This window comes from Telmatherina bonti, assembly GCF_933228915.1.
Source record: "Telmatherina bonti genome assembly, chromosome: 2".
NCBI classification, from domain to species: Eukaryota; Metazoa; Chordata; class Actinopteri; order Atheriniformes; family Telmatherinidae; genus Telmatherina; species Telmatherina bonti.
Window position 1 is genome coordinate 33,608,770 of NC_136620.1, and position 13,977 is coordinate 33,622,746.

Here is a 13,977-nt window from a genome sequence, read left to right on the forward strand (position 1 = left end):
CTACAAATGTCCCCTACGGAGGACAGTGCTTAAACTTTTAAATATTGTGGTAAAATATAGTTATATTTATCTAAGAAATGATTTAATGTGTTTACAAGATATTCAATGAAAATATAACTACAAAATTTCAAGTAAAAATCAGCACAAAGAAAAGTATTATGCACTTTTGCTCTTCCCATAAAACATGCTTGTTGCAATGGAGGCCATTTTTCTTGAAGAGAGAAAGAAAGTTCACAAAGCCCCACCCCCACAAATGAGGTACCATTTAAAAGCACTAAATGTCCTCTTTAAAGACCAAAAGGTGTTAGTTCAGTAGCATTCAGGGAGATGAAAATATTTAGGCTTACAAAGGTCCTCCACAGAGGACAAATTGAACTACTGGTAGTCAGGAGGATATTAGTCAATCAACTAATCAATAAAACGTGTGATTTTGTTCATTTATATACTCAGTAACCTTGACCTTTGCTTGCCTGTGAATGCATCTCGAAGGTAGAAAATTCAGTTTATATGTAAAAAAAAACAAAAACTCACTGTTCTGATCATGTGACCAGTCCCTAAGAAGAAAAAGAAAAAACAGGAAACTGCTGTAATGTGTATCAGCAGGGGGTCCACGGAGTGGAAGATAGCAAAATGCCACTCTCTTCCTTGTGATACCATCATGTTAAGGTCACGGTGTGCTGTGGGTAACAATGCCTGAATGTAGCTCGCTCACAAACATGCACATGTGTGCACATTTTCAAGGCTCTCATACAGACATTATGTATCATTAGCTTGATTTTTTATAGTTCCCTTTAATCTCAATTCCTCACTCATCCTCAGTCGGCTCCACTTTTTCCACCTTGACTAATCACAGAGTGATCGTAACACACTGCACGCACTCTCTCTCTCTCACACACACACACAGACACACGCACACATCTCTTACCCCTCACCCCCTACATTGTCAAATGATCATTGAGGAGAGAGTGTGTGGCTGACACAGTCTCCACAGCAACGGTAGTTAGGACCAGGAGGGGGGCTGGGGCATCTTCAAATGTGTGAGTGATGAGCGCACACACCTTCACACCTAACACACACAAACACACACGCCCATATACACACAGCATAAACAGGTGAACACAGCCACACACTAAGGTGCCAACTACAACAAAAACCCATTTACACACATGCAGAAGCTCCACGCACACAACAGACACTAAGTGAGACCTGGAAACTGAAATAGGAGGATGAAAGCTACAGTGGGGGGAGGGGTGGGGGGGTGCTGTTGCTTCCTCAAGAGATTTTTTAACTCTGGTCGACACACACACACAGACACAAACACACAGAAATATAGAAAACAATGACAAAGCAACAAATAATCACTCTGATTCAATCATTTATGAAAGCAGATGTATAATTCAAAAAGCAGCATGAAAGATTCACAAGGCGAAGAACGATGTTTAATCTGCCCCCTGCCCTCTAATTCCCCACACCCCCCCCCCCCCCCCCCCCCCCCCCCCCATCAGGCACAGCTCCCCCTCCCCCTGCATCTCTGTTATACAGCCCTCACCCTTTAGCCACAGTGGGGTTTTTAATCATTGACCACAGTCTGGCCCAGACAACAAGAGGTCAGAGATCAAGGTTTGGGTTCAGGGGACAGACACGTCCGACTTCATGCAGACAGTCCTCCGTTTCTCATGTTATCATTCAGGAACGTTCCTTTTAAATGCACAAAATCCCACTTTACACACCTTTACTTTCCCTCCTCAACTTGTCATTTTATTCCTCTTGTCGCTGCCTTTTCACTGACCTCCTCCTCCTCCTCCTCCTCTTCCTCCCTTATCTTTGCCGTGTCATTCTGTCATCCAGCTCTCAGGCACGTTTAAGCACCTTTTGGAGGTAACCTCACACCTGCTTCCACCCTGACACAGGATGCTCTCACTTACTTGTCACACAGTTGCTTGAAAGGCTTCAGAAAATAAACATTCAGACTGTGTGGAAGCAAGGCCTCAACGAAAACATAAACCAGAATAGCTTTTCAGGACATAGTACACCCCACATGTGCTGTTGTTTCATCATGGAGCTTCTTCTGAAATTTTAATAATCAATTATTAAATTACTTTTTGATGAATATGATGAATGAAATCAATAAAGGTTCAAGCAGCTGATCAAAACTCAGGATAGTTACCAATTATGTTTCTTGCCCTATTTATAAATTTGAACTCTGTTCACGTTTGTTTGTTTGTTATGCTTTTGTCCATTTCATGCAATCCTAAAAAAAAAATTTGATGGTTTATTACAACTATTAGAAAAAAAAGTCACCAAATAAATCACATATTTTTGTCAGCATGGTAGCAGAGCCTTATCTTTATAAGGAAAACACATAACAAGGTGAAAAAGTAACACTTTCCTAAGAGTCTTTGCATTTTTTTTCCTCTTAAAATGTTCAAAAAGCACAAAAACTGACTGGCAGAAACACAAGGTAACTTGTTAATGTGACATCGCTTAAAAAATTAAATATGTCTTGAATCGGTCATTTATAGAAAGGGGCAGGCAGTGTTTGCAGCCATGCAGGTTTGAGTTTTTTACAAAGAGAAAAACCATTTAAAATACCAACACGGAGCCAATCGCAGAAACATTTAATCAGGAATGAAAAAAAAACTGGTCTTACCTGGGAGGTAGAAGTGTGGAGTCTTTAATCCAAACATGTTTCTGGATCCTTTCTGAACTGAGTCAAAGAGCAAGCGTCTGGGGTTAGAGGAGGCAGGGAGGGGGCGGGCAGGGGGATGGAGCTTTGCTCGGCTGGGTTAAGGAGCTTGTTGTGGGTGTAAGTCATCAGACGGCTTCCTACTCTCCTGCCGGCTCTCTTTAGGCCCCGCAGGGGTGTGAGAAGGGAGCAGGAGGGAGGTCAGCCTCTCTCTCCCCTCCTCTTCACCTCCTGACTGAACCTGTGTAGAAAGCAGGGAAGACAGAAGAAAAAGGAAGAAGAAAGGAGGCAGAAAGAGGGAGAGTGAGGAGGAAAAATACTCCACAAGCTGAGGGTGGGTGACAGTGTGCTCATGCCAGCTTTCACTGAGGAGATCGTCTGTGAGGGAGAGCCTCTGAGAGAGTTGGGAGGATGATGGGAAGGGTAGAGAGGGGGGAGGGAGTGAGAGAAAGAGTCTTCAGTCGGCGTCCTCACCTTTTTTTTTCCTGAGTCCTGTGCTTTGTAATCCCTTCCTTGTTATTCATTCAGTGGCCTCTTGCTCGTTTGCTGTATAATGATCTGTTTTTCTGTGCCTCTGTTCTCCTTTCTCTCTATTCTTGGTTTATCCTTCTTTCTTTGCCTCAGTCCCACCACTGACTGCTCAGCTCAGTGAGCAGAGAGGAGGAAGAGGAGGAGGAGAAGGAGGAGGAGGGAGAGAAAAAAGAGAGAAAGGAAAGAAGAGGGGAGGAGAATCATAAGACAGACGAGTGAGGGAGCAATGAATGACTTTATGTTCGTGCAGCACGCACGTGTGTGTGTGTGTGTGTGTGTGTGTGTGTGTGTGTGTGTGTGTGTGTGTGTGTGTGTGTGTGTGTGTGTGTGTGTGTGTGTGTGTGAATTTGTGCAATGTGAAGAGGAAGGATGATTTAGCTGGTGTGAGTAAAAAGAGACTGAGAGGAAAAGAAAGAGGGAGGAAAAGAGGCGAGAGGGTGTTGATGCAGCTCTCATTATCAGTAGATTGGACTGGTGCCTGAGTGACAGCTGATTCATCATGGGAGAGAGAAGAGGAGGGAGAGTGAAGGGAAGGAAAAGTGTGTGTGTGTGTGTATGTGTGTGTGGAGGGTGGGGGTTAAAGCCTGCCCTTAAGCATCTGCTTCATTCAGATCTCCTCTTCTTCCCTTTTACATCCTCACCCCTCTCTTTCAGCCTCCAGTCTTGAAAATCAACAGTCTGCTGTTTTGGATCGCGGACACACCAGCAGATACCATGATGTGACCAGCATAATCGTCCCATTCACACACTTTCACATATATACAGCCCTCAAACCAGTCACATGCTTCCATTGCTTAGACAGGCTTCATAAGTCTTGACACATCCTGTTAGCCCATCTTTCCATCAATTCCTGTCCACTCTTGGAGAGCTAACACCCTTTCCAGTGTCACCGAGACCTGATTTCATCTCACACATGGCATTATATCAAGATTCATCATAGAGTGATGATTAGGAGCAGTTACACGTGGTGGTTCTGTGGTGTTCTGCTCAGTGGTTTAATGTCAGCTTTGGAAAGTCATTTTGCTGCTTGTGGTTTCTGTCTGTGTGTCCAAGGCAGCCTGGAGAAACCTGGCCGCTCTATCACTGTCTCCATCTCCAAAGAGTAGCCTTCATTTCTCTCTGTCACTTCCTCTCTCACACATATGGTACACCCAGCCATGTAGTCACACACTGTCTGCTTCAGCGCATGTACACACACATTTGCCACACAGGCATGAATGTGCAAATTTAACTCTTTATTTGCCCATCTCAGTTATTTCACCCCATCTCTTCCCATTTCTCCCATGTTTCTTGTTCCTTTCTTGTCTTTTTTTTTTTTTTTTAACCTGTCTGCCTCTTTCTTGTGAGTTGCAAGGAGGAAGTGAGCTTGTTATAAGATTGATCTTGAGGGTCTCAACGAGTTATCGGTAACCTCATCTGCCATCACCAAATCAATGATGAGAGACTGCTCTAGGGCGCACCGTATGTAGCACATACATATAAACATTCACAAACACATGCACAAGGATGTGCACTGGAGATGCAAGCCCTCGCTCATGTTCAGACAGATTACACACACACACACTTAGAGAGAGAGAGAGAGAGCTGCACAGCTGCGAGAACAGTTGTGAAATATCAGCAAACCACAAACTGACAGAGGGGACAAACTGGAAAGAAGAGATAAAGAACACTTAAGAAACAGTATAAAGAATGGGAAGTGGGGGGGTGATGGGGTTATATTTGTTCATTCTTAACAGTGCAATAAGACAAACTCACTTGCAGTTTATATTAATCCCATGTATTCATTTATCAGTGGTAATTTCAGCTTTCACAGTGACAGAAAAGCTGCTCTGGAGCAACAGACCATGTTAAGCTCAGAGGTATCCACCAGGCCTCCTCTTAAAGACATATGCGTCCTCTCAGGGAACTTTTCCTGAAGTTCATTCTTACTGGTTTGATTAAGTCAACCTGTTTGGCACTAAAGAACTGCAGTGGACATTCACCTCACATGAAAACAGGAGATGATTGACGGGACATATTTAATTGATTATAACACAAATATGAAGTCTAGATCAGCTGACGCATGCTGGTTAACTCTGCTATGAAGAATGTATGCTTATTACAACGTTTAAAGCCTGTAATGTTTTGGGGTTTTTTTTCTGTATGCAAGAGTTTGATGTTGTGCACATCTCTCCATGGATTACTGGTAAAATCATAAAGCCATCCTTGGTCTGCTTCCATCTCACCTTAGCCCCTTTGTTCTTTAACAGAATACGGCTGTCTCCAGGTCTAATTCTGATTATTCTCTAACATGCATTAAACTGGGGAAAGTGGCCTTTAGTCCTGTTTCTTCCCTGTAATTGAAATCTAATGCAAAATTAGATAAATGTGAGAGTTGGTCTAAGTGAATTTAGTCAAAATGATGTCATGTTTTAAATTATTCATTGTCCTTCTTTAATTCCTGGAGTAGATTATCTGTGGTAAATAGTTAATCATATTATGATTCTGTCATTTATTTATTTTCCATCCTTTTCTTCTCTGAATGAGCGGCCTTCAGACACCTACCAACCAAACATGCAGGGGAAATTAAGGAAATCTAAACACCTGGCTAAAAGCCAACACACACTTTTAATTAGGGGATCACTAGAGTTAAATATTCATAGATACAGTGATAAAGACAACATGTAAAGGCCTTGCCAGAGATATTGCCAATCGGTTTAATTTCAGACAATAGTTAGTTATAAAAAAATACTTTACAATGAGTTAAAGTCATACATCTAAAAGCTAAGTTATTAAAACATGCAAGTACAGTATAATGAGCAAAATTAGCTGTTAAACTGTCAAAAGCACTCTAATACCATTGTACAGTAAAACGATCCTGTCAGTTATTTTAGCTGCATATGAAATTTTACATAAATATCACTGCAGAATTAAAGTGTCCACTGTGTTTTACTGCTGCAAGGCAGTGCAAATCTTAACTATTTATCACCAGTCTTGGGTGGTACAATCTGCAGCAATGAGTCATATTCTCTATAATAAAAAAAAAAAAGGGTTTGGATAATGATGTGTTCATTGGTATCTGCAGTTTGGCTGAATGGTCTTCATCTTCTGCAAACATGTCAGCAGCTTCCTGTGCAAGTGACCACTTGGCAACAACATGTGGATGTACCTGATGACAGGGAATCTCCTCAATGAGAACAATAAAAACAGAGATACAGACAATTATTTTTCATGAGGAATTAAAAATAGTGACAATATAACAAGAGTGACTTTCAGAGAAGCACAAAACACCAGGAAAGGAAAAATAGCTGGACTAGTCTTAACAGGTCACCACGAATAGCTGACTGCTCCTGACAAATAAGGTGGAAGCGGTAACCAAGGAGATGTGGTGTTTTGGGGCTTTTCAAGAAGATTATCTATATATTTTCTGACCAGTACTATATTTACCTTATGAGCTGCTATCCAAAGGTCCTGCAACAACATTTCACCCTTCCTATGTCAATCAAAGTCAAGGCGGATCCATGCAGGTGTGATTTTACTTAAAATGGTTGAAATGGTTGAGTCATCGATGCAAGACCTTTCCATCTTTCTCCAAACATTTGGAGTTTGATTCACTTGAGTAAAACTGAGCTTGGAAAACAGAGCTACAACTTGCTACCTGTGAAAAACCCCAAACCCACGCGTGCACTGTGAGGTCTTGTATGTTCTAGCAAGGTTGATGATGAATGATGCGCTCTTTTCTTGTGCAAACCAGGTGCTCTGTTGTCTCGTGTGTGTGGATGTTTTACTCAGGAGGGTTGCTTCATTTTACAACAAGTGATCAATGTAACTTGCCGTGCTCCTGACACTTGTCATAAATCTGACACAGTAGAAGCAGAGGATGAGTGGGTTGTAATTGTGATAGTAGTGGATTGTTGTCAGAAAAAAAAGATGGGTTTTGTGGCATTTTTCCTGTTGATTTCTGGTTATTGACTTTGATTCAGATCACTTCTTTTTTCCCTTTTATGGACTCTCCCCCTCAAACTGCAACACACATTCAAAACACTCGTGTAAACACTCGTGACTTCTGGGTCGAGACAGTCGCGAACCTTTGGCCCCGTGGGGTCACGCTCTGCTGCACGGAGCAGGGTTGGTGAGGTCAAGAGAAAAGGAGGAGAGGGGCTGGGAGGGGCAATAAACACACAGCACAATCTGTGATGATTACAGACAAAAGCCAATAACGAGTGTCCACCTTTGACCTCATCGCCATGGAAACATGAGGGAATGCCCGTCACCGAAGGAGCAGTATAACTCAATCAATCACCAAACCATGAAGGAGGAAGGAGGAGAGCAGTGAAAAATAAAAGGATGTGGAAAGATGTGGTCCAGCCTCACCCATCTCACAGCCTTCTCTCTCCTTCTTGTTCTGCCTTCAAAACAGCAGACACGCACACATGAAGAAGCCCCCCCCCCCATCCCTTCCCTTCTTTATTTCCTCTCTGGCTCTTTCTCTATCATTTGCCTGTCAGACGCATGCTGTGGCAGAATAAGAGCTGACACCTCGGTCCCAGCAGCAACCAGGGGCTGCCATCAGCACTTAAACATTTTCTCTCTCCGCTACTTCCCCCTTCTCTCCCCTGTGACCACACAGCACTCTAACTGCTGACAAGGAGCACAGAGAAGATGACAAATAAAGGCAGAGAAATGATGAAAAAAAGAGAAAACTCCCTCTTCTTGCTATTATTCCTGTTTTCCTTTCCCCTCTGGTTTTCTCTGTACTCCCCCTCCTCGGTCTATCTAAGCGCCAGTGAGGTCACTGACCCTGAGAGAGTGAGCCTCATTACCCAGTCACTCTGTATACACTCACATAGCAGTAGAGGGAGGAGTATCTTGGTGTGTTCATGAACGAGCAGAGGAGCTGTAATATATTTGTCATTCCTGAAGTCATTCAGACAGTTTATATGAAAAGCATTTAAAGACACGCTCTCACAGAGACGAAGGGAAAGATTAAAAGACAGTGAATCGAGACTGGGTGGAGTGGAGGATGAAGTGGTGGTGCTGGATGGCAGGAGATGGTGGGAGGAGGAGGGGGTGGCTTGCGTTGGATCAAAGATAATTGTCAGTGGAAGTCATTATGCACATATTGCACAGTGAAAGCCGCTTCTTTCAAACAATCCTCCTCATCATTTCTCTCGTCCTCCTAATCAGCCTCTCTCTGTCTTCCATACCATCAGGGATTTAATTGGACACTGATGGGTTCATTGTGACCTCGAGGGGGTAAAAATAAGTTTAGACTGCTGGAAAAAGAGATGCTTGTACATAAAACTGAATCCATATAATCATTAGTCAACGACTACAGTCACATAACAAAAAAAGACCTACTTTTTTCTGAACACATGAACTCTTAAAGAACAATTAAAGATCACTGTACTGCACATGAGCAGCTTAACAACCTTAAACGATGGCCATAGATGATGATGACACACCATCCATACATCCACACATCCATCCATACATACATCTATTCATCCGTCTATCCATACATCCATACATCTATCCATCCATCCATCCATCCATCCATCCATCCATCCATATATCCAGCCATCCATCCATTTATCCATCCATCCATCCATCCATACATACATACATACATCCATCCATACATCCATCCATCCATACATCCATACATCTATCCATCCATCCATACATACATACATACATACATACATACATACATACATCCATACATCCATCCATCCATACATCCATACATCTATCCATCCATCCATCCATCCATCCATCCAGCCATTTATCCATCCATCCATCCAGCCATTTATCCATCCATCCATCCATCCATCCATCCATCCATACATACATACATACATACATACATACATACATACATACATCTATCCATCCATCCATCCATCCATCCAGCCATCCATCCATCCATACATACATACATACATACATACATACATACATACATACATACATACATACATACATACATACATATATCCATCCATCCATCCATCCATCTATCCATACATCCAGACATCCATAAAACCACTTTTATAATTTGTCTAAATGCAACTTTATCACCTTGTTTCGCTGATTCATCATCTTCGCATTACAATGTCATGTAAAATGTTACTCTTATCATTACAAATATTACCAAACACATATGTTCCTTAATTCAATTCAGCTTCATTTGTATATTGACACAACAATGTCGTCTCAGGGCATTTTGCAGACACATCAATTCAAGCCAACACACACCTGCCTTTTTTACATGAATTACTCTGGGAATAATCAAGCTGTTTTGAGGCTGCAGACAACAGTAGGATCATATTACCTATCTTTTCCCCCCTTTCCTAAAGGTTAGTTTAGGTGATTTCATACAGTTGAGAACATAATAAAGTAAAAAGACTGAACCACATCCAAAGCTTAAAAAATGATGAAAAAAATGGTGACTGTCTGCTGTCTCCTCCATGGCTTCAAATCTTCATTAATGAACTGCTTTCTTGATTAGTTGTGGCTCTTTGGTTTGATTTGTGATGCATGCTGATACACTTACGGCAGCGTGATTGCACATTTTTTGTGTGGAGAACAGATTTAAATGGAAGAGTTTCAGTGTTTCCCTAGCCCTTCATTTCATTCCCTCAAGTCTAACCCTGGGACTCAGGCTGTCTGGTGCCTGTCTGGCCACGAAACTATCCTAAACATGCCATTCATGCTTGCTTAAACAGACATCAGAGTGTGGCCTGCTGAAGCCCTGAATCAGCACACACACGAGCTCCACTGATGGTGTCCCACCACAGCATGCAGAGCAGCATAAATCAAGACTGTTAATGGGCCTGAGCCACAGGACTTCACTGTACGTCTCCCTCTCTCTCCCCCCTTGTCCATCTGTCCGTTAGCACGTCTGAGCCGAGCACAGCAACACACATACCGAGTGGAAAATTAGCCTGCTGCTGAGACATTCGGCCCTCTGATGCTGTCTGTGGTTGTGTTTCTGTTTGTGTTAACATGCATTCATAGAGAGCAGTGTGTATATGTGTTAGCGTGTGTGTGTAAACACCACATCGTGTGTGTGCATGTACGTGGTTGCAGGTGTATGTGTTGCAGTTCATGCCTTTGTTTTGCCCTGCTCAGTCAACCCATATGGTGACATCTCATGATTACCTCTGTTTGTATCTCTTCCTGCTCATCCTGCAGCCCCTCTGGGTTTGGCACCCCCCTTTCCTTTTGCTGTGCCACCATCCGCTGTGTCACGTCAGTTTCATTCCCTCAGGAAACACACAGCTCCCCAGGAGAGTCTGAACTTCTCTCAGCACAGTGCCCTGCCCTGACCTGCCAACTGAGAGGTGACCTCTGACCTCTGACCCGGCTCGCTGAACTCTAAATTTGTGTCCGTTCCTTGTGATGCTTTCTGACCTCAAAGGATCATAAATCATATCTGAAGACACCATGTGACTCACAAGCCTTTCTCTCTCTTGTCTCTTGCACCCTCTCTTTCCTTTGTGAAATTTGGTCATAATCTGCCGGGTGGGGGGTGGGGGGGGGGGGGGGTAATATGAAGCAAACAAGGAGACTTGTAATGCTGTCTACAAGAGGGATCAACATGCTCTTATTGCAAATCCTGCATTATTTATATTCAGTAAATTTAATATTTTATGCTTTGTAGCCACATTCAGTATATGAATGGAAAATCATGAATCATAACTCAGGAAAATAAACTATAAATAATGAAACTGGCTGAAAAGTGAATAGATAAATGGTGCGTTAACTCGCATTTAAGCTGTAAAATGGAGTTGCAGGTTGAAGCATAACAAGCTTATTATTTCTGTGATACAACATTCTGAACTAAAGGCTACATTACTGGCAATTTCCTGAGGTTTTCTACTCTTCTTTAAATATGATTGTTTCGCTTTCATGTTGCCAGGTGTCAAAGCTGAAGCCTGAAGAGGAAATATGCTGTTATAAATAATACCAGAAAGACAGATAATAATGCAAAACTGCAAAGTTGAACTTTATACTCAAATACATTTGTGGTTTCAACATGATGTCAATGCATTACAATGTGAATGAGAAGCTATAAGCACAAAAAACATCTGAAAAAGTACTATTAATATAATTTAACTTAGAAGAAATTATAAAATCTAATAACTGTAAGAATCCAGAGGTGCACTTATAGATTAATCACTTTAGATTTCTTTCTTAATGGTGACATTCCGACTTAAAAGTGCATGGCTAATTAAAGGAAAAGAGAGTAATTATATCATATTAAGCATCATGTTTATAACTGTTTTAGGATATAAAACGCAAATAAACAAAGTGGATAACAATCAAATATTTGTTAATTAGCTGTGAGTTCCTCTGTGATGACAACTGATATCTAAATGATGGAGTCTGTATATGAAACAAAAACACATTTTTTTGTACCATGAGATTAAAAGGAGTGTTTCATACAAAATGATACATTCACCTGTGCTTTATTTCAAATGTTATAATCTGAGCTAAATGGGCTGATAGCTGTAAGTGATAATGGCCAAACACATGCTGTCTGAAGTATCAGAAACATTTCTCTCAGAGGAAAAACAACCAACCTAAATCTTACAATGCAGTGAAAATGAAGCATATCATGTGCTGTACAGAGGAAAGTAGATCCTGTTTGGGGCAGCAGCTTGTTAACAAAGATGCAAAGCTTATTTTATCTGAAGATTGTAGAAGTTTGATCTGCTCAGGAAACAGCTGCTTGATAAAATCTGAAGATTTTAAAGGCATTAAAAAAATAAATAAATAAATAAAAAAAAAAACAGGTTTCAAGGTGAAGATTCTTAGAGGTGTCGCTCACATTGCTTTAAACAGAAGTAAATACACTTCAGTTGGAAGAAAAATGTCATGATAAATGCAGAAGTATTGGTTCCGCTCATTCACTCAAGTAAAAGTGACACACTGATGACCAGTATCTGCGGCTCTTTAAACCCTTTAATGCCCAACGTGGCGTATTTGATACATCATGTTCCTGAGAGGTTTTGCATTGCTGTTATGTAAAAACTTTGCTCACAATCCCGTCGAACACAATCTGATACTTGTCTTCCACCCTTTATAGCAACCAGGAAGCAGAAAAAAACTACAATATTGACAAATCACATGGTAATAGAATGTAAACCAAGTAGAGTTCTTAGATCGGTGTGCCCAAGTTCGATCCTCGAGATCTACTATCCTGCAACTTTTGTATGTAACCCTTCTCCAACACACCTGAATCACCTGCAGAAGCCTTTTTCACCAGGCCTCTGCAGAGCTGGATGGCATGCAGAAGGGAGAATTCAGTTATGCAGCTGTTCTAGATGGATGTGTTTCATTATAGGATAACAATGATCACCCAGAACAACTTTGTATTGATTTGCACTTAGCTTTCCCATAGAGGGGACAAATCCCAACAAAAATGGCCCCCTGAGTAACACAGCACACTTTAGAAGTCCAAAGTGTATCTCATTTCACTGTACATTTCAGACAGATGTGAGAAACTGAAACATTATGGGATTTATGCTGTACCCTGATTTTCTGCACATCACAGCTCTGCCTTCTGGGATTTCTGGCATGAGGCAGCGTGTGCGGTGGGTGTTGTCACTTGTCAGTCAGCTGTCACTTAACATCTTGTGTCGCTGAATTCAAACACTGAGAAAAGACTGAAGAGCTTTTTTTTATTTATTTTTTTTTTATTTCTGTAGCTCTTTAAATATTTCCAACAACATAACAGACTCTCAAATGTTTCATATTTCTTGGCTCTTCAGGGAAATCCTGGCAGTCGACACTAACTAACCACATCAAGGATAATTGCACTGCCAACATACACACACTGACACTTACACACCTTCATACTCATGCTCACAGACACACACACACATACTTTACCTGGGGGGTCTGAGCTTCCCCTCTATGGGTCTTCACCCCACATGCTCATCTCAATTAATCACCCAACAAAACAGATGTCAAGAACAAAGGAACAATCTCCAAGCCTGTGGGGTAAAAGGGGGGAGAAGAGGGAGGAGGATGAATATAAGGATGAGGTGGGGGGAAGCAGAAGCAAGTGTCAGTGCATTTCAAGCTAGGTGGTTTGTTTGAGGCAGGTGATAGAAGGTGGTATGGCCAGTGGGAAGGGCTATGTGCTTCAAGCCCAGCAGTGCTGCTGTTACTGTACAACACAGGATGAAACTGCAAGGGAAGGGAAAAAAAGTAGGAGAAGTCACGATGTAAGAGGGAGAGACGGAGAGAGAGTGAGAAAACAACAAAGCCCCTGAGATGAAAGACGGTCTAAAAAACAATGGATACAAAATAATGCTCGGCTGTGTGCAGAAATAGAGCAAAGATTGAAAACCTGCCAAGATAAAGACAAACCCCCGCTTTTGAACTGTCACTTCACTGCGATACTGTCAGAAAACAAATGGCAGTCTTGACAGGTTTGTGCTGCTTTGAAAGAGACGGAATCATATTTTATTCACAAACGCATATTTTACGGCTTTTATGACAAAGACTGTAACCTGTTGTTAAGTGTCGAATTCTTAAATCTTGTGCTAAATTATTGACATCTACATAATTTACAGACTGGGGGGAGGGGGGGTGCAAAGAAAAGAGGAGAGAAAAGAGAACGCTTCAGGGTGAAGAAAATGCCAAGAAAACCAATCCAACCACATTTTTATAGCACTAATCCATGAAAAACACCACGCTGTATTAAGTCTCAACATTACAAGGAAAAGCCATCAGTCTGCTGGCAGAATCTGCTTCCTTTCCAT

At 41.7% G+C, this 13,977-nt stretch overlaps 1 protein-coding gene across 1 annotated transcript in view; it reads right to left on the minus strand.

Annotated features, from left to right (window-relative positions):
- LOC306763974 (genetic suppressor element 1-like) overlaps positions 1–2,687 on the minus strand; it is a gene marked incomplete at both ends in the record, with an annotated part of 35,657 nt that extends 32,970 nt beyond the window's left edge. Inside the window, one exon of the mRNA XM_079250951.1 lies at positions 2,651–2,687. Within this exon, the coding sequence (XP_079107077.1) occupies positions 2,651–2,687 (37 nt within the window). The remainder of the gene's footprint in view (positions 1–2,650) is intronic.
- Between the last annotated feature and the right edge of the window lie 11,290 nt (positions 2,688–13,977).